This window comes from Mercenaria mercenaria, chromosome 16, assembly GCF_021730395.1.
Source record: "Mercenaria mercenaria strain notata chromosome 16, MADL_Memer_1, whole genome shotgun sequence".
NCBI classification, from domain to species: Eukaryota; Metazoa; Mollusca; class Bivalvia; order Venerida; family Veneridae; genus Mercenaria; species Mercenaria mercenaria.
In genome coordinates this window covers 70,603,827-70,625,025 of record NC_069376.1, presented here as the reverse complement: position 1 = coordinate 70,625,025, position 21,199 = coordinate 70,603,827, and the positions used below count along the sequence as shown (strand labels likewise).

Here is a 21,199-nt window from a genome sequence, read left to right as displayed (position 1 = left end):
AATTTCATTCAAGCAGTTTTACAGTTGTTCCACATCATTTTAATTCAAGGACCATAACTCTTGCACCAATATTACATGAATTATGCCTCTTTGCTTTGAATTTCAGTAGTTCAATTTTGGTGCCTTTTCACCATGTCCCTTTAATACTTATTTAATGTTTTGATACACTTATCTTTATCTCTCTTATTACTTATTAGCTTGCTCAGTAATCAGATCACATGAAATAAAAGAAAGAGTAGAATATCTTTATTTGTAATAAGCTATGTATGGTCCATGAATAAAGCATCAATAATCATAGTATACAAGAGGGCCATGATGGCCCTATATTGCTCACCTGAGTACCATTGCTTTAACTAAAAACAAAAAGAAAAAATTCTTACAGATATGTCAAAATACGCCTAAAAATTGGAAGTACCATCCATGTTGTACCACAGAAAAGTGGTCTCGCATTTTCCATGCAGCCAATAATAAAAAAGTTACTAAATAAGCTATTTATAGTAACATAAAAGGGAAGTAATTAAAAAAATTATTGTAAGCAAACAAAGGAAGGATCTATCAAATAAAAACAAGAACACTGCAATGCAGAGCAATATTCACACAAAACAAAGTCATACGACCTTTGACCCTTAAGTGTGACCTTGACATTGAAGTGAGCTATCCGAAACATGTGCTCTGCATGTTGTTTCAATGAGGTGAACATTTGTGTCAGGTTTCTCTGAAATCCATCAAGGGGTTCAAGAGTTACAGAGCGGAAGGGAAATTGCTAACCAACACACAGACAGACAGACGGACACCGAAGCGATAACATAATACGTCCCTGCGGGCGTATAAAAAGGAATCGAGATCTTATGGTGATACAAGTTTTGTGCAAGTTTGGTAAAAATCAAATCATAAATGAAGCTGCTATTGTGCAGACAAGGTCAATATAGCCAATTTTTACCCTTTCAGGGTCCATAATTCTAGAACCCATTATGGGATCTGGCCGGTTTAAGAAAGGAACCAAGATCTTATGGTGACACAAGTTTTGTGCAAGTTTGATTAAATTCAAATCATAAACAAAGCTGCTATTGTGCGGACAAGGTCAAAAAAGTGAATTCCGGCCCTATCAGGGGCCATAACTCTGGAACCAATTATCGGATCTGGCAGGTTCAAGACAGAAACCAAGACCTTGTGGTGACACAAGTTTTGTGCAAGTTTAGTTAAAATCGAATCATAAATGAAGCTGCTATTGTACAGACAAGGTCAAAATAGCTTATTTTGACCCCTTCAGGGGCCATAACTCTGGAACCCATTAAGGAATCTGGCCAGTTCCAGAAAGGAACCAAGATCTTATGGTGATACAAGTTGTGTGCAAGTTTGGTAAAAATCAAATCATAAACAAAGCTGCTATTGTGCAGACAAGGTCAAAATAGCTAATTTTGGCCCTTTCAGGGGTCATAACTCTGGAACCCCTAATGGAATCTGGCCAGTTCAAGAAAGGAACCAAGATCTTATGGTGATACAAGTTGTGTGCAAGTTTGGTAAAAATCAAATCATAAATAAAGCTGCTATTGTGCAGACAAGGTAAAAATAGCTAATAGAAAGGAACCGAGATCTTATGGTGATACAAGTTGTGTGCAAGTGTGGTTAAAATAAAATCATAAATGAAACCACTATCGTGCAGACAAGAAATTGTTGACGCATGGATGGACTGATGACGGAAGAAGGGTGATCACAAAAGCTCACCCTGTCACTATGTGACGGGTGAGCTAATAGAAACACAATGATAATATGACCAGTCACATTACAAATAAGAATAACATTACACAAATAAGAGAAAAAAAATTTCACCTTTTCCGGCATTTGAATGCTTAAATACTCGAAAACAGTTTTCTTCTTTCAAAAGCCTTAAATATGTTTGTTGATAGTTTTCAGATCACCTGAACACAATGTGCTTAGGGTGGGATTTTGTGATCGCTGGGTGTCAGTCTGTCCACACCTTTTCTTCAAACAACAGCTCTGAAAGCATTGGATGGAAGTTGATGAAACTTGGCCTGGATGTTTCTTTGGTGGTCCTCTTTCAAAGGAATCCACTTGGATGCACATAGGGGCTGCCAAAGCTAAAAATAGAAAAAATATCTAACAGCTGCTCTTAAACTGCAGGTCTGATTTCAAAATAATTTCACACAAATTGTCCTTATGTATACCTCTGTCAAGATTGTTCAAATTATTATGATTTGTCAAAAAACATGGCTGCCATGGGCCATATAGTAAACACAATTTTACTGTTCCTATATTAATGCCTTCTACTCCATTTAAAGGTGGATAATCAGATTTTGGCCATGTAACGGATTTGTTCGAAACTTTAGCATCTGATCATTTACACTCATTTATGTTCACTTAACACTTAATACAAATTAGATTTTCACTGGAGGTATTTTTAAAATTTCATTTTCCTATCCTGGTTGCCCAACCAAGATAGAGTTATTTTATCATAAGTATAAATTTGATAAACATACTTTGCCTAAGGAAATGTATAAATATTAGACATATTGTAATATATTTGTAAAATATTTGCATTAAAAATTATGTATTTAGATGGAATTCATTAGAAACGCAAGTTTGAAAAATTATTATTACCTCCCTTTGCCTATCTTGGTTGCGCAACCAAGATAGATTGGAAATAAATGAGTTCAGAAGCTACACACAGCTTTTAAACTTGCATTTTGGTTCAGATTGTTCAATAGTTGATATGTCTATCAAATGCAAATGTAAAACTAGACATTGTATCGAAATAAAAAGAAATACCCAGCTTTTTATATACTTTCATATTAAAGGGGAGTAATTACAAAATTTTATAAAAATAATAAAATATACATTTCAAATAGGAATCTAACTCTATGTAATTGGTCTTTTTGTTCCTTAAATAATTCTCTACCAGAATATACAAAAAGTAAAAAATGTCATTAAATGTTGTTTAAATGTGATTGACCACCTTTAAAAAAAAAAAAGAAGTTTCCTCTATATCATTATTAGCCACGTGCTAAAATGAAAGATATATATATATATAAAAGCAACATTCAAATAAAATGTCTGTAATAACAAGAAAGCTTAATTCTTTGTATTTTATGGTATAGTTTCAACTGCAGTACTAAAATATGACATGATTGAAACAATATCAGAGACCTGTGAATAAAAAAGTCTTATTTGTAAAGTGAAGAATTTCCTGTTTTAGCAATATTTCATGCATATTATAAGAATCTTCCATTTGTTAAAAATGCATATGGAAATATCTGGTTCGAGGCTGTTTAGGCAGTTATGAGGCTCTGCCAAGTTACTGCAAAACAGTTACGTTCGCGGCAGATATTTCCACCTGCACCTTCATGTAGTGATGTTCTTTATCTTACATACTGTATTTTACAATTATAAAAAATGAAAAAGGCAAATGCTTTTCTTTTGAACACTGTTTTATTATAGTAGTATATGAATTTATGCATTCATTGATGAATTATACTGTGAAATCATTTAAATTCACTGGCATGAAATTTCGCGCAAACATGAGGAAGGACTGTTTTGCGCGGGCTTTATTTCGCGCATTTTCAATTTTAGCAATAAAAAATATAATGAAGAATAATAATAGCGCGGTCTTAAATTCGTGCATCGGTCCTAGCGCGAAATACGCGAAAATTTGTCTTGCACGAATAAAAATGATTTCACAGTAGTATGGGAGTCATCATATGCCCCAAAGTGCAAAAGTACTTGCCGAAATAGAAAACCATGTCAGTCATACAAAAAATTGAAACTGGACCCAGTTTTAAGAAGCTTGAAACAGCTGTTTAACTGACAGCATTTACAGACATCTTATAATCTTTAACTTACATTTTTAGCTCAACTAGTCTAAGAATAAGTAGAGCTATCCTACTCACCACCACTTGGGGCGTTAATTCTACATGTGAGGAAGCCATCCAGTTGGCTTACGGAAGGTCGGTGGTTCTACCCAGGTGCCCACTCATGATGAAATAATGCACGGAGGGGCACCTGGGGTCTTCTTCCACCATTAAAGCTGGAAAGTCACAATATGACCTATCATGTGTCTGTGGGTCGTTAAATCCAACCTACTCACCACGGTGTCGGCATCACTCCTTGGTTACGGATAACATGGTGTAAGAGGCCTCAATTTCACCAAAAGCGTACATACAACTTGATAATGTAAAAAATGTCAAACGATAGAAATAAGGTGTATATTTCTTGGACGAGTTTGATATCGGGTCATCTTTGGTCAAAAACTAGGTCACCAGGTCAAATCAAAGGAAAAGCTGGTTAACACTCCAGAGGTCACATTTTTGGCCCAATCTTAATAAAACTTGGTCAGAATGTTACCCTCAATAAAGTCTTGGACAAGATTGATATTGGGTCATCTGGGGTCAAAAACTAGGTCACCACGTCAAATCAAAGGAAAACTTGTTAACACTGTAGAGGCCACATTTATGACTGTATCTTCATGAAACTTGGTCAGAATATTAATCTTGGTGATCTTTAGGTCAAGTTTAAATCTGGGCCAGGTAGGGTCAGAAACTAGATCACTAGGTCAGTTCAAAGGAAAAGCTTGTTAACACACTATAAGTCACATTTAAGACTGTATCTTCATGAAACTTGGTCAGAATATTAATCTTGGTGATCTTTAGGTCAAGTTCGAATCTGGGTCATATGGAGTCAAAAACTATGTCACCAGGTCAAATCAAAGGAATAGCTATTTAACACTTTAGAGGCCACATTTATGACCAATTACCAAGTTTCAGAAAAACACCTTATACATTAAACATGTTAAAAGAATCCACTTCAAGTTACTGACATAATGATACTGTAAAATCATTCAATTTCGTGGGCATGAAATTTTGTAGTTTTGGTCAAAATGGCAATTTTGTCAGGATAATTGAACTCATGGATTTTAACTTTTGAACATAAAATGAATGGGAGTTCAATCTGCTCGTTGGGATTAAATTTCCTGGATTGACTCAATCACAAAAAATAGTCCCTGGCAAATATTTATAATTTCACAGTAAACAGGCCTAAATGGCAAATAAGAAATACATGTAGCATACAGTGGAACATCAGTACAGGATTATCAGAATTAGAACCAGGAAGTAGCATAGGGAATTGCTCTACTACACTCAAACTTCGTTTGGACTGACAAAATTTGTTCGAAATAACCTTTAACCTGCTAACTTCTTAAATGGACTGGTCCATCTTCCATTTAGGACAGTGCCATTTAATATTTTAAGGGGTGTCCACTGAAAATTTACTGCCTGAAATACGAACAGCTAGTACACACCATGATCAGCTTGCACTGGTCGCATAGGCAGAAACATTTGCTGGCAGCAGGCAAAAAGTTAACGGTAGAGTGAGACATGGAAAATTATACATTAAGATTTTGCATGGACCTCAAGATAAATTTGAGCAAAGGGTGGCATTTACATTACTGGTCACGGAGTGAATGAAGGTCGACTATAGTTACACTGCACTTCAGATCCTTCTTCATTTCATATAAACAATTTAATCTCGAGACCTTATTTTCAATACTAAACAAAATTTCAATGATGTTATGTATGAAACCATATATAGCCAGTTACAGTCCATAAAATAAATAAACATGTTTGTAAACATAGACAAATCCAAACAGAAGGGACGGAAACATTTTATAGAAATATTTCGATGGCAAAATACAACACATATTGTAGCCCTGACCAACCTATAAACTGGGCCAGTCTATTTTATAAGTGCAACAACACAGTTGACCCATTTAAATGAACTGTAGTATAAAATATCAAAAACAAAAACAAAAAAGGAAATATTGAGATGTTATGTAACATATAAGAAAAGAGGGTCATGATGACCCTGTATCGCTCACCTGAGTAATATCAGCAACATGTTTCAAATGTCACAGAGATGCTAAAATATTAAGAAAGTCAGTAAGTCATATTCATGGTCAATGCAATTAAGTTTTATGATCAGTGTGCAAAACTGTACAGGTCATCCAAATTTCAAGGCTGTATCTTAAAAAACAAGAAAGTAGGTCAGCAGGTCAAGGTCATAGTCAAGTGACATCATATAACTTACGGTCATCAGGTAATTACTATCAAACAGTCTCGGAAATAGAATCAGATAATTTTTCAAGTATTTTTTCCTTTATAACTCATATGATAATTAAGTGACCCCGGGGCGGGGTCTCTTTTAACCTCAGGGGAATAATTTGAACAATTATGGTAGAGTACTACTAAGCAATGCATCATACCAAATATCAAAAGCCTAGGTTGTGTAGTTTCAGACAAGAAGATTTTTAAAGTTTTTTCCTATATAAGTCTATATAAAACATGGGACCCCCAAGGCAGGGCTCTTTTCACCCCAGGGGTACAAATTGAACAATTTTAGTTGAGGACCATAAGACAATGCTACAAACAAAATATCAAAGGCCTAAGTCATGTGGTTTCAGACAAGAAGATTTTCAAACTTTTTTCTCGTATATAAGTCTATATAAAACATGGGACCCCCAAGGCAGGGCCTCTTTTCACCCCAGGGGTACAATTTGAACAATTTTGGTTTAGGACCATAAAACAATGCTACAAACAAAATATCAAAGGCCTAAGTCATGTTGTTTCAGACAAGAAGATTTTTAAACTTTTTTTCCCTATATAAGTCTATGTAAAACTTGGGATCCCTGTGGCGGGGCCACATTTGAACATAGGGGGATAATTTGAACAGTCTTGATAGAGGACCACCAGATGATGCTACATACCAAATATCAAAGCCCTAGGCACTGAGGTTTTGGACAAGAAGATTTTTAAAGTTTTTCCTTTCAGTTGCCATGGCAACCAAGGTTCTGCATGGACTTCAATTCTTTGAACAATTTTGAAAGGGGGCCGCAAAGGGACCATTCCTGTGAAGTTTGGTGTAATTCTGCCTTGTGGTTATCAAGAAGATTTTTTTGGAAATTGCTGACAGACGCACAACGGACGATGGACATTGACCGGTCACAAAAGCTCAACATGAGCCTTTGGCTCAGGTGAGCTAAAAATAAGTTATGCCATCCTTTGAAAATGCTAACATGAAATCTACTGTAGAGCAGTTACGTGTATCTGACATTTTCTGAATGAATAAAATTAAAACCCGGGACATTATGATGAATATGGCCTAGATCTTCTCTCAATACACTAAACTGAAATGTCATATCCTTATAGGGAATTGATCCTACCTATCTATCCCTCTACGGTAACATGTGATATACTGAAGGAGATATATACTATGGAATGTGTCCTTCCAGCACATGCACAGAGCATCTGACTTTGGATTTTTTGGAAGAATACGCTTTTTCCTTGTGCCATCCACACAGTTTGTCCAAACCACAACATCTTGCACATCAGTACAAATATAGGCACTACTGTTTTTATTCTAAAATATACCTTTAAAATGATACGGAATAAATGCTGTCATTAGACAGTTCTTTTCAGATCTTATGGGATGAGTTGAAGTCAGATCAATTCTCAGTTGAGGCAGAGCCTCATTTCATATCATGACTTATTATACCATATGTCATTAACACCATGGAACTACCTTTTGGACTACTTCACTTGTAACTCCTATGCAATGTAAACAGTCCTGAATAAGCACTTTCAGTTCTCTAGTGATTTTAAATTTCATAGTTCAGTTCACTTTCATATGTGTTAACATGTGAGACTTCATATGACCTTTTTGTGTAAATCCCTTATGGCATATGTCACACTCGAAAGGTCTATCTCCAGTATGAATGTACATATGTGTTTTCAGCTTGGCTTTGCAGGGAAATATTTTACCACACATGGAACATACATGCTTGAAAATCTGTGAGGTTGAAAGAGCCTGTGTACCTAGAAGAAAAAATATAACATGTTAAGAAGTTGATAAAAGATATTCAACAATGTTTTTTATTTAACCTTTGAAACAAAAGACCCTCCTGGACAAAGTTGCTCAAACTTTATCCAATGGGTATGTAGTGTAGCAGATAACTTTATACTTTACTGATACATCATAATTATATGCTGGAAATGCACAAAAAAACAGACTGATTTTGTGGTGTTTCAATTTGTGCAAGTAGTTCACACCAAAGAACTTGAGAGGTAATAAATGCTCCCATCTCCGCCACACCAAAACAACTTGAAGGGTAATAAATGCTCCTGTCCCCACCACACCAAACAACTTGAGGGGTAATAAATGCTCCCATCTCCACCACACCAAACAACTTGAGGGGTAATAAATGCTCCCATCTCCACCATACCAAACAACTTAAGGGTAATAAATGCTCCCATCTCCACCACACCAAACAACTTGAGGGGTAATAAATGCTCCTGTCCCCACCACACCAAAACACTTGAGGGTAATAAATACTCCTATCTCCACCACACCTAACAACTTGAGGGGTAATAAATGCTCCCATCTCCACCATACCAAACAACTTGAGGGTAATAAATGCTCCCTTCTCCACCACACCAAAAACCTTGAGGGGTAATAAATGCTCCTGTCCCCACCACACCAAACAACTTGAGGGTAATAAATGCTCCCATCTCCACCACACCAAACAACTTGAGGGGTAATAAATGCTCCTGTCCCCACCACACCAAACAACTTGAGGGGTAATAAATGCTCCCATCTCCACCACACCAAACATCTTGAGGGGTAATAAATGCTCCTGTCCCCACCACACCAAACAACTTGAGGGGTAATAAATGCTCCCATCTCCACCACACCAAACAACTTGAGGGGTAATAAATGCTCCCATCTCCACCATACCAAACAACTTGAGGATAATAAATGCTCCCATCTCCACCATACCAAACAACTTGAGGGGTAATAAATACTCCTGTCCCCACCACACCAAACAACTTGAGGGTAATAAATGCTCCTATCTCCACCACACCAAACAACTTGAGGGGTAATAAATGCTCCTGTCCCCACCACACCAAACAACTTGAGGGTAATAAATGCTCCCATCCCCACCACACCAAACAACTTGAGGGGTAATAAATGCTCCCATCCCCACCACACCAAACAACTTGAAGGGTAATAAATGCTCCTGTCCCAACACACCAAACAACTTGAGGGGTAATAAATGTTCCCATCTCCACCACACCAAACAACTTGAAGGGTAATAAATGCTCCTGTCCCCACCACACCAAACGACTTGAGGGGTAATAAATGCTCCCATCTCCACCATACCTAACAACTTGAGGGGTAATAAATGCTCCCGTCTACACCAAACCAAACAACTTGAGGGGTAATAAATGCTCCTGTCCCCACCACACCAAACAACTTGAGGGGTAATAAATGCTCCTGTCCCCACCACACCAAACAACTTGAGGGGTAATAAATGCTCCCATCTCCATCACACCAAACAACTTGAGGGGTTATAAATTTTCCCATCTCCACCACACCAAAACAACTTGAGGGGTAATAAATGCTCCTGTCCCCAACACACCAAACAACTTGAGGGGTAATAAATGCTCCTGTCCCCACCACACCAAACAACTTGAGGGGTAATAAATGCTCCCATCTCAACCACACCAAACAACTTGAGGGGTAAAAAATGCTCCCGTCCCCACCACACCAAACAACTTGAGGGGTAATAAATGCTCCCATCTCCACCATACCTAACAACTTGAGGGGTAATAAATGCTCCCATCTACACCAAACCAAACAACTTGAGGGGTAATAAATGCTCCTGTCCCCACCACACCAAACAACTTTAGGGGTAATAAATGCTCCTGTCCTCACCACACCAAACAACTTGAGGGGTAATAAATGCTCCCATCCCCAACACACACAACAACTTGAGGGGTAATAAATGCTCCTGTCCCCACCACACCAAACAACTTGAGGGGTAATAAATGCTCCCATCTCCACCACACCAAACAACTTGAGGGGTAATAAATGCTCCCATCTCCACCACACCAAAACAACTTGAGGGGTAATAAATGCTCCCATCTGCACCACACCAAACAACTTGAGGGGTAATAAATGCTCCCATCTCCACCACACCAAAACAACTTGAGGGGTAATAAATGCTCCCATCTCCACCACACCAAACAACTTGAGGGAAAATAAATGCTCTTGTCCCCACCACACCAAACAACTTGAGGGAAAATAAATGCTCCCATCTCCATCACACCAAAACAACTTGATGGGTAATAAATGCTCCCATCCATACCACACCAAACAACTTGAGGGGTAATAAATGCTACCATCTCCATCACACCAAACAACTTGAGGGGTAATAAATGCTCCCATCTCCACCACACCAAAACAACTTGAGGGGTAATAAATGCTCCCATCTGCACCACACCAAACAACTTGAGGGGTAATAAATGCTCCAATCTCCACCACACCAAAACAACTTGAGGTGTAATAAATGCTCCCATCTCCACCACACCAAACAACTTGAGGGAAAATAAATGCTCTTGTCCCCACCACACCAAACAACTTGAGGGAAAATAAATGCTCCCATCTCCATCACACCAAAACAACTTGATGGGATCCATACCACACCAAACAACTTGAGGGGTAATAAATGCTACCATCTCCATCACACCAAACAACTTGATGGGTAATAAATGCTCCCATCTCCATCACACCAAACAACTTGATGGGTAATAAATGCTCCCATCCATACCACACCAAACAACTTAAGGGGTAATAAATGCTCCCATCCCCAACACACACAACAACTTGAGGGGTAATAAATGCTCCTGTCCCCACCACACCAAACAACTTGCGGGGTAATAAATGCTCCCATCCCCATCACACCAAACAACTTGCGGGGTAATAAATGCTCCCATCCCCATCACACCAAACAACTTGATGGTAAATAAATGCTCCCATCCCCATCACACCAAACAACTTGATGGGTAATAAATGCTCCCATCTCCATCACACCAAACAACTTGAGGGGTAATAAATGCTCCCATCTCCATCACACCAAAACAACTTGATGGGTAATAAATGCTCCCATCCCCACCACACCAAACAACTTGAGGGGTAATAAATGCTACCATCTCCATCACACCAAACAACTTGAGGGGTAATAAATGCTCCCATCTCCATCACACCAAACAACTTGCGGGGTAATAAATGCTCCCATCCCCATCACACCAAACAACTTGATGGGTAATAAATGCTCCCATCCCCATCACACCAAACAACTTGCGGGGTAATAAATGCTCCCATCCCCACCACACCAAAACAACTTGAGGGGTAATAAATGCTCCCATCTCCATCACACCAAACAACTTGATGGGTAATAAATGCTCCCATCCATACCACACTAAACAACTTGAGGGGTAATAAATGCTCCCATCCCCACTACCCCTTTAACCTTTGCCAATGTAGTCACAAACATCTACATTTCATGGTGACCATGTCTATGTATTTTCCATTGGTCTGCTCATAAGTAGGAATTGGTTTTGTGTGAGTGAAACTAGCTGTAGTTCTTGTCTTGCAGCAGGGAAGAGAGTGATTTTGACCAAAATAAAATACATAACAAGAGCTCGTCGAACATGAAATGCCCCCCTTGAAGCATTTAGTAATTGCACAAGGAACAGAAATTATATGCTCACTGTAATCAAAATTCTACCATTCTGGTTTAATCTGACCTTGAGCTTTAACCTATTAACCTAACTAGAGATTTACAGAGTGATCGTGGCGCCATCCACTGAGCCATTTTTGAATGTTCCAAATTTCAAGACTAGCTCAAGGTCAAAATCAAGGTCAAATTTCATTTTGGTACAAAACAATATGTATGTGGTCCAAATTTGAAAGCTGTGGCTTGAGAAATGTGAAAGCAGGTCACTAGATCAATTTCAAGTTCAAAGTTCATTTCAGTAGACAGAACTATGCATGTGCTTCAAATCTGGAGGCGGTAGCTTGAGAAATGTGAAAGTAGGTAATAGGTAAAAATCAATGTCAAATTTCAATTCAGAACAGAACAAGGAGCTGCGTTCAATAAACGCTTGATGCCCCAGGTGGCATCCTTGTCGATACAAAGCAACCTAAGTCCAAAATGAGGTCAAGGTCAAAGTGAGGTCAGGTGATGTTTGAGGATGAGGAATGGTCACAGGTTACATCTGTATTAGTATCAATCCATTCTTGTAAGCGTTGTTAATGCTAGACAAAACGGTCCCATTTGGTTAACCAAGAGATGACCCATATAAAGCAACCTAAGTCAAAACTGAGGTCATGGTCAAGGTCAAACTGAGGTCAGGTAATGTGTGAAGATGAGGAAGAACAGTCGAACAGACAGACAGACGGACAGGACGATCACTATATGCCACCCACATCAGTAGATGACGGGGCATAAAAATATGCATGCAGTCAAAATTTGGAGCCTGTAGCTTCAGAAATGTAAAAGTAGATCACTAGGTCAATCTCAAGATCAAAGTTCATTACGGTACACAAAACTATGCATGTGGTTCAAATTTGAAGGCTGTAGCTTCAAAAATGTGAAAGTAGGTCACTAGGTCAATAACAAGGTCAAAGTTTTTTTTCGGTACACAAACCTATGCATGTGGTCCCAATTTTAAGGCTGTAGCTACAGAAATGTGAAAGTAGGTCACTAGATCAAGATCAAGGTCAACTCATGTCAAGGTTCATCTTGCCATTCAAAACTATACATGTGGTCCAAATGTGAATGATGTAAGTTATGGACATGAAGATTCTAAGTTTTTCCCTATATAAGTCTATGAACCATATGACCCCTGGGGCGAGAACCACTAAATGATGCTACATTACAAAAGCCATAGTCTTTGTGGTTTGGACAAGAAGATTTTCAAAGTTTTTCCCTATATAAGTCTATGTAAACCATGTGACCCCCAGGGCGGAGCCATATTTGACCCTTGGGGAATAATTTGAACAATCTTAGTAGAGGACCACTAGATGATGTCATACACAAAATATCAAAGCCCTAGGCCCTGTGGTTTTGGACAAGAGGTTTTTCAAGTTTTTTCCTATATAAGTCTATATAAACCATTTGACCCCTGGGGTAGGGCCATATTTGACCCCAGGGAAATAATCTGAACAATCTTAGTAGAGGACCACTAGATTTTGCTACATACCAAATATCAAAGCCCTAGGCCCTATGGTTTTGGACAGGAAGATCTGAAACCATTTAACTGTTCCTGGCCAATGTGACCTTGACCTTTGACATAATGACCTGAAAATCAATAGGGGTCATCTGCTGGTCATGGCCAACCTAACTATCAATTTTCCTGACACTAGACCAAAGCTTTCTTGAGTTATTGCCTGGAAACCATTTTACTGTTCCTGGTCACTGTGACCTTGACCTTTGACATACTGACTTCAGAAACAATAGGGATCATCTGCTGATCATGACCAACCTCTATCAACTTTTATGACCCTAGGCCTAAGCGTTCTTGAGTTATCATCCGGAAACCGTTTCACTGTTCAGAGTCACTGTGACCTTGACCTTTGACATACTGACCTCAAAATCAATAGGGGTCATCTGCTGGTGATGACTAACCTCCCTATCAACTTTTATGATCCTAGGCCCAAGTGATCTTGAGCTATCATCCGGAAACCGTTTTACTATTCAGGGTCACTGTGACCTTGACCTTTGACATACCGACCTCAAAATCAATAGGGGTCATCTGATGGTCATGACCAACCTCCCTGTCAACTTTAATGATCCTAGGCCCAAGCATTCTTGAGTTATCATCCGGAAACGGATTGGTCTACATTCCGACCGACGGACCGGCCGACATCTGCAAAACAGTTTGCTATATACCAAACATCAAAGCCTTAGGATCTATGGTTTTGGACAAGAAGATCAGAAACCGTTTAACTGTTCCTGACCAATGTGACCTTGACCTTTGACCTAATGATGTCAAAATCAATAGGGGTCATCTACAGGTAATGGCCAACCTAACTATCAATTTTCCTGACACTAGATCCAAGCGTTCTTGAGTTATTACCTGGAAACCACTTTACTGTTCCTGGTCACTGTGACCTTGACCTTTGACATACTGACCTCAAAATCAATAGGGGTCATCTGCTGATCATGACCAACCTCCCTATCAACTTTCGTGACCCTAGGCCTAAGCGTTATTGAGTTATCATCCGGAAACCGTTTTACTGTTCAGAGTCACTGTGACCTTGACCTTTAACATACTGACCTCAAAGTCAATAGGTTTCATCTGCTGGTCATTACCAACCTCCCTATCAACTTTCATGATCCTAGGCCAAAGTGTTCTTGAGTTATCATCCTGAAACCGTTTTACTATTCAGGGTCACCGTGACCTTGACCTTTGACATACAGACCTTAAATCAGTAGGGGTCATCTGCTGGTGATGACCAACCTCCCTATCAACTTTCATGATCCTAGGCCCAAGCATTCTTGAGTTGTCATCCAGAAACGGATTGGTCTACATTCCGACCGACTGACCGACCGACATCTGCAAAACAATATACCCCTCCTTCTTCCAAGAGGGGCATAATAAAAGCAGAGCCAAATAGAAGCAGGAGTAGGCTATCTCAACAACTGAAAACAAGAGGTTGATTCCTTGTCTGAAACTCTTAAAATCCATCTTATTCCAATACCCTATTATTATCCATATAAATTAGTTTGATAGTCCACAATAGTATTTACTTTTTTCAGTATAATGTTTAAGATCCACTACTACCCAAACGAGTGTTATATGAAAATCAGAGGTTGTAGATGAAACAAGAAGCTGCGTTCAATAAACGCTTGATGCCCCCGATGGCATCCTTGTCGGTACAAAGCAACCGAAGTCCAAAATGAGGACAAGTTCAAGGTCAAGCTGAGGTCAGGTGATGTATGAAGATGAGGAATGGTCAGAGGTTACATCTGCATTAGTATCAAGTCATTCTAGTAAGGGGTACTGATGCTAGACGAAACGGTCCCATTTGGTTAACCAAGAGATGGCCCATATAAAGCAACCTAAGTCCAAAATGAGGTCAAGGTCAAGGTCAAACTGAGATCAGGTGATGTCTGAAGATGAGGTAAGGTCACAGGTTACATCTGCATTAGTATCAAGTCATTCTAGTAAGGGGTATTGATGCTAGACGAAACGGTCCTATTTGGTTAACCTCGTACGGACGGACGAACAGACAGACGGACGATCACTATATGCCTCCCGCATCAGTAGATGCCGGGGGCATAAAAATGACCACTGCGTCGGATCTGACCAAATAATCATGAATATGTTCAAGAATAACCAACAAATAAACAAAAACCTTTTGCCTATTTCAAACCCGAAGTATGTTTTCCAACTGCTTACGAACCCATTGTGCACCTTTCAAGATATTTTGGAAGAATGCTCCGAAATGAGGCTATAATTCAAAAATAGATGCAAAGTGATGTTTGAAACCAGCATAGGTAATTCAAACTGGTCAAATCTTTTGCCGTGCGGGTACAAAACTCATTGCAGTTAATTTTGCATACAAAAAACTTCATGAAAATCATTCTTTTAATGCAGGTTATATACAGCTACACTACAACTTTTTCAGGTGGACAATTTAGGACCTTCCTGAATAAATGTGTTTTCACAAATTCATCTGCTCAAGTTTTAAGAATATAAATGAATAACTGTCTTACACCTTAGAAACAAAATGTGAATGAAATTTACCTGAATACACTGATTTATGTACATATTCAATAAAATTTTACACATAAAACACACTGTCTTGGCCTAATATATGTCACTGTCAACTTGAAACTACAATCTTGTATATCTAATATTTTTCATGCAAACCATGTATTATCACCATCATGGAAATACTAAAGAATACAGTTATTTTGTGGCACATCTTTAAACGGATATTCGTTTGAATAAATTTTGAAATCATGTGATCCCAAAGAATTTCCAGTTGGTTACAGAAAAGCAATAAACATGAAAGTAGGACAAAATGACCACCCATGTCAGTCTAAGAAAATACAAGAAAAATCATTCATTTTTCTGCACATGTTTTGACTTCAAGGGAATATTCACGTCTATCGTAATGTTTAGTAGTATCTTTCAAAATGTGTAGTCTTTTTTTAAAGATTTATGTTTTTTGTTTGTCTTTATTTGGCAACTTAAATGAATGTAGAAATAACTATAAATTATGCTGCACTCTACTCAGAACTGCAGAACACCTCATGTATATTTCTACTGATGATAATTCTTTGATAGAAGTATCCTTTGTTCCAATGCACTGACTTAAATGTTTCAGATTATCAAGTCAATGTTCTGCCTGTTCCTCAAAAACTTATTTCATTTTATGCCTTTGAGTATATGGTTTAAACGTTTCAGAGCAGTGAAAATATCAGTCCTATCTTTTAAGAGTACGGAACAGTTTACTACACCTGAGCGCAAAAGAATATGAATTATGAATATTCATAATTTCTTTGTAAAATATATTTCAATAAAGTTACTACACAATATAAATATTTACACCAACACAGATACATTCCACAGTAATAAAATGAAAAGTAATCTGGAAATTTCACACAAGCCTTTTTCAATGCTGTTTGAAAGCCTTTCCACACAGGCCTTTCACATTAATAATACTTCTCTTCTGTTTGAATGCTTTTCTGCACAAGCCTTTCTTAATTAATTATTAAACTTCTTTTCTGTTTGAATGCTTCGAGATCTCCACACAAATCTCTCTCAATTATGAAATGTCCATTCTGTTTCAATGCCTCTCCACACAAGCCTTTCACAATTATCAAATATACCTTTTGTTTGAATGTCTTTCTACATAAGCTTTTCTCAATTGTTACACTTCCCCAATGTTCAAATGCCTTTCCACACAAGTCTTTCTCAATCATTAAACTTCCTTTGGTTTGAATGCCTTTCCATACAAGCCTTTCTCAATCATTAAACTTCCTTTGGTTTGAATGCCTTTCCATACAAGCCTTTCTCAATCATTAAAATTCCTTATGTTCAAATGCCTTTCCATACAAGCCTTTCTCAATCATTAAACTTCCTTCTGTTTGAATGCCTTTCCACACAAGCCTTTCTCAATCATTAAACTTCCTTTGGTTTGAATGCCTTTCCACACAAGCCTTTCTCAATTATCAAACACACCTGTTAGAATGAATTTCCAAACAAACCTATCTCAATTATCAAACTCTTGTTTGAATGCCTTTTCAAAAAAAAACTCTCTCAAATATTAAACTTCAATTCTGTCTAAATGCCTTTCCACAAAAGCCTGTCTCAGTTATTAAACTTCCCTTATGTATGAATGCTTTTCCACACAAATCTCACATCGTTATTGAACTTCCCTTCTGTGTGAATGCTTTTCCACAAAAGCCTTTCTCAATTATCAAACACACCTTAAGTCTGAATGTCTTTCCACACAAACACAAGCCTTTCAGGTTTGAAACTTCCCTTCTACACAAGCCTTTCTAAATTATTAAACTTCCCTTCTGTTTGAATGCTTTAACACACAAGCCTGTCTCAATCATCAAACTTCCAATTTGTTTGAATGCCTTTCCACAAAAGCCTCTCTCAATTATTAAACTTCCCTTAAACTTAAATGTCTTTCCATTTTTGTACACAAAACATCTCAATAAATCTTGCCATGTTTATGCTGCCTTTTGCCTTTCAACATTATGTGTGATAAAATTGTGTCTGCTTATCAACAGAACAACTCAAAATATTTTCTTAGATGAAGTACAACAAGTTTTCTACAGTTCCACATTTCAGTATCTTTCTACAAAGGTAGTTAACAAATAGTTTTTAAGAAACTTCAGCAAATCCTTTTATAGCCCCTTTTGTTTCAAAGTTTTTCCACACATTTATACTGGTATACCAAACATATTTTTCAAATTAGCTACAACAAGTATATTTAATTCTCTTTTCGTTTTATGTCTTTCTAAGTATATTATTCCAATAAATTCTTCATATGAACTATAGCATGCCCTCTCAAAGCTCCTTTCTGTTTGAATGCTTTTCCGCACTGTGTACAAACAAAAGGTCGTTCTCCTGTGTGGATTCTTCTATGTCTTGTCAGCGAAGTGCGACTGTCAAAAATCTTCATGCAAAACTCACATGGGTAATGGTGTGGTTTATATTCAAGATTTCCTGAAAATAAAAACAAGTATGTTTAAATCTAATGTTTATTTTACATTGACTTTACAGAAATGAAGTAGGTCAAACTTAAACAACTGTCTGATCCATCTTTTCTGCAACAGGTGTACTTCCCTTTTGTCAACACCATTGGCATTACTATCGTTCTAAAGAACACCAAGAGCGGATAAGAATTGTTTAAATTTTCAATATATTTTGAACAGTTTTTTAATCTATAGTAAACAAGAGCTGTCACTGGTGACAGCATGTTCGACTATTACAAGGCTGGATAGTGAAACTGGGCACATCTGAGGAATCTGGAGCTGTCACTGGTGTAACACTAGTACTTCATTACTATTTCAATCCAAGATCATATCTCATTTAAAGTATTGTACATAGTGTTAAGAAACAAAAAGGTTTTTGAGTTGATTAATGACGATGAGGAGTAACAAATTTAAGTTTGTTTTGTTCTGATCTGTTTCAAGGGAAGTTCTCATTTTGCCTACCTGTAACAATAATTATATATAACAGCTGAAAAGTAAGGACACTGACCCATTAGTATCTTTAGAAAATTATGTATTACTAAAGGACTTCTAAAACGACTTAACAGATATTCATTTCTTCTAATTTAAAATGTGTGCACAATAGCTTGAGTCTGTGTCAAAAATAGTAATAAGAGAGGTAAATATAAAGTGTACCAAAACACTACATAACTATAATTCTAAGCAAAAAGGGGGCATAATTCAAATATTGGTGCAGGAGTTCTGCACCTTGTGTCATATGATGAGGGTGATGATGTGTCACAACTAGTTAAAGTCTAAATCAAATGCATTTCGTAATAACTGAGATATAGTGAAAATGCATCAAAATTAACCTTAAATTCTAAGTAAAAGGGGGCATAATTCATGAAACATTTGTGCAAGAGTTATGCACCTTGTGTCATATGATATGGGTGATGATGTTGAACAACTACTTCAAGTATGAATCAAATCTATTCAGTAATAACAGAGATAGAGTAAAAGTGCATCAAAACTTTAACCTTAAATTCTAAGTAAAGAGGGGGAATAATTCATGAAAAATTTGTTCCAGAATTATGCACCTTGTGTCATATGATGTGGGTGATGATGTTGAACAATTATTTTAAGTTTTCATCAAATCCATTCTGTAATAAGAGAGATAGAGTGAAAGTATATCAAAACATTAACCTGAAAATCTAAGTGAAAAGTGGGGATAAATCATGAAATATTGGTGCAAGAGTTATGGCCCTTATGTCAGATGATGTGGATGATGATGAGGAATAACCATTTCAAGTTTGAATCTAATCCATCAAGTAATTACACAGATATGATGAAAACCAAGGTGGGGACGCGAAAAGACGCTGACGCTGGGTCGGGTAGGATAGCTCCTCTTATACATCGCATAGTCAAGCTAAAAATAACTTTTTTGATGGGAGTGCATTCCACTATACATTTCAGGCATTTTTTAAACCAACTATTTTTTTTTTTCAAAAAGATGGACAAAACTTTCAGTTTACCCTAGTCAGAAAGAAGTCCATGCAAAAGAATTTTTTTCACACAATATGGCAGGATTTCATTAACTGATGAACTAGAAAAAGAATCATCCTATTTACTATTTCTTTTGCTACAGGAAGACACCTCAGGGGTACACCTAGTCTGTGTTCAGACCTTATGATTTGTTCAAAGGCGATAACTCCTGAGGCTATTCAAATTTTGTATAATTATTTTCCTTGTCTTCTCAAAACATACAAGATAATCAGAGTCAAGACTGATGAAGTCAGAATTTTTTAAAGAATTATATCTTAAAAAAAAAAAAAAAAAAAAAAGATTATCTAGTCTGTTGTCATACTAGGGTAAACAAGACCACAATAGAAAAATTCCTGCCCTCCATTCCATAATGAAACTCCTGTTGTTGCTAGGGCAAAAATACATTTCTTACAATATACTTGACATAATCAAAGTTAATTTCAAAGCTGAAAAAGATCTTATGCATTTTGGATTATAATTATATACAATGTACTTTAGACACAGATCATATTTATGCAAAATAAAGCTGCATCTTGAAAAAGTGCTATGTTTTACTGGTTTGACTCTAAACTCAAACATCTTAATGTTGTTGTTTGTAATTCTGAAATGAACCAATCACAATTTTGAAACTGTAGTAAAGCAAACAACCTGCTAATACACAATGTCATATCTTAATTAAGAACCCTTTCCTACAAATGTTTTGGGCACGGATTAAAACGCAGACGAATAACGCAGACAATATAGATATAGAGGGAAAACGCAGACGGGTATTTGAAAACGCAGACAAATACAACAATAGGAGAAACTATACGCAGCTGATGCAATGCATTTCAACAGGTTATTATCAAAGTAAATTAGACATTTTGAATTGTATTTACCAAAATAAAGAACTACAATATAAATGTATTCTATACTTATTTGGCATAAACACAGTTTTACATAGTCTTGTTTTACTTTTTTATTAGATACTCGATATGTGTAGAGTTATTAAGAAATTAAATCAATAAGTTAGCGTAAACATAGAGATTTCAGCTTGTCTTTAATTCTACAACTTCCTTGATAAATTAGAACCGTCATTTCAAAGAGAATAGTTTATCATAATTTATTCCTTAACTGCATTACGATCAGAGAACAGAACATCTCTTTTCAAGTCATTAATTCAATAGTAGAATGTTAACAGATCAAGCAACAAACTGTTGTATTATTATATTGATGCCTTTGATCACCCAATATTACAATAAATAATTGCTTATTTTCATAACTTAAACCTTGTATTGAGTAACTTCTTATCGAAGCTTTTGTGAGTTTGCAACCTGATAATTAATGCAAATATATATGTCATGCATTTCTATTTTCATTTATAACTGGAAAAACGTTTGATTTGGTTGAATATTCATATATTTGTACGCACGTGCTTAAAAATATTATTATCAGTGATTCGTATGATTTGGATTCATTTTGTTCCTAATTTTGTTTAAACATAACATAATAATGAATAACGTATGGAATGACGTAGACGTGATCATATAATCACAAAAATGCGCTAATCCTTTTATCACTCATTAA

At 36.9% G+C, this 21,199-nt stretch overlaps 1 protein-coding gene across 2 annotated transcripts in view; it reads right to left on the bottom strand.

The window, feature by feature from the left end:
- Positions 1-7,112: 7,112 nt before the first annotated feature.
- Positions 7,113-21,199, bottom strand: part of LOC123541529 (transcription factor Ken-like) — a 104,185-nt gene continuing 90,098 nt past the window's right edge. Inside the window, exon 5 of one of the 2 annotated variants that reach the window (XM_053527353.1) lies at positions 7,113-7,880. In XM_053527353.1, the coding sequence (XP_053383328.1) occupies positions 7,678-7,880 (203 nt within the window). In that variant the 3' untranslated portion in view covers positions 7,113-7,677. Of the gene's footprint in view, positions 7,881-15,600; positions 18,105-21,199 lie in introns of those variants that run through there. The other variant, XM_053527354.1, reaches the window with a different exon arrangement.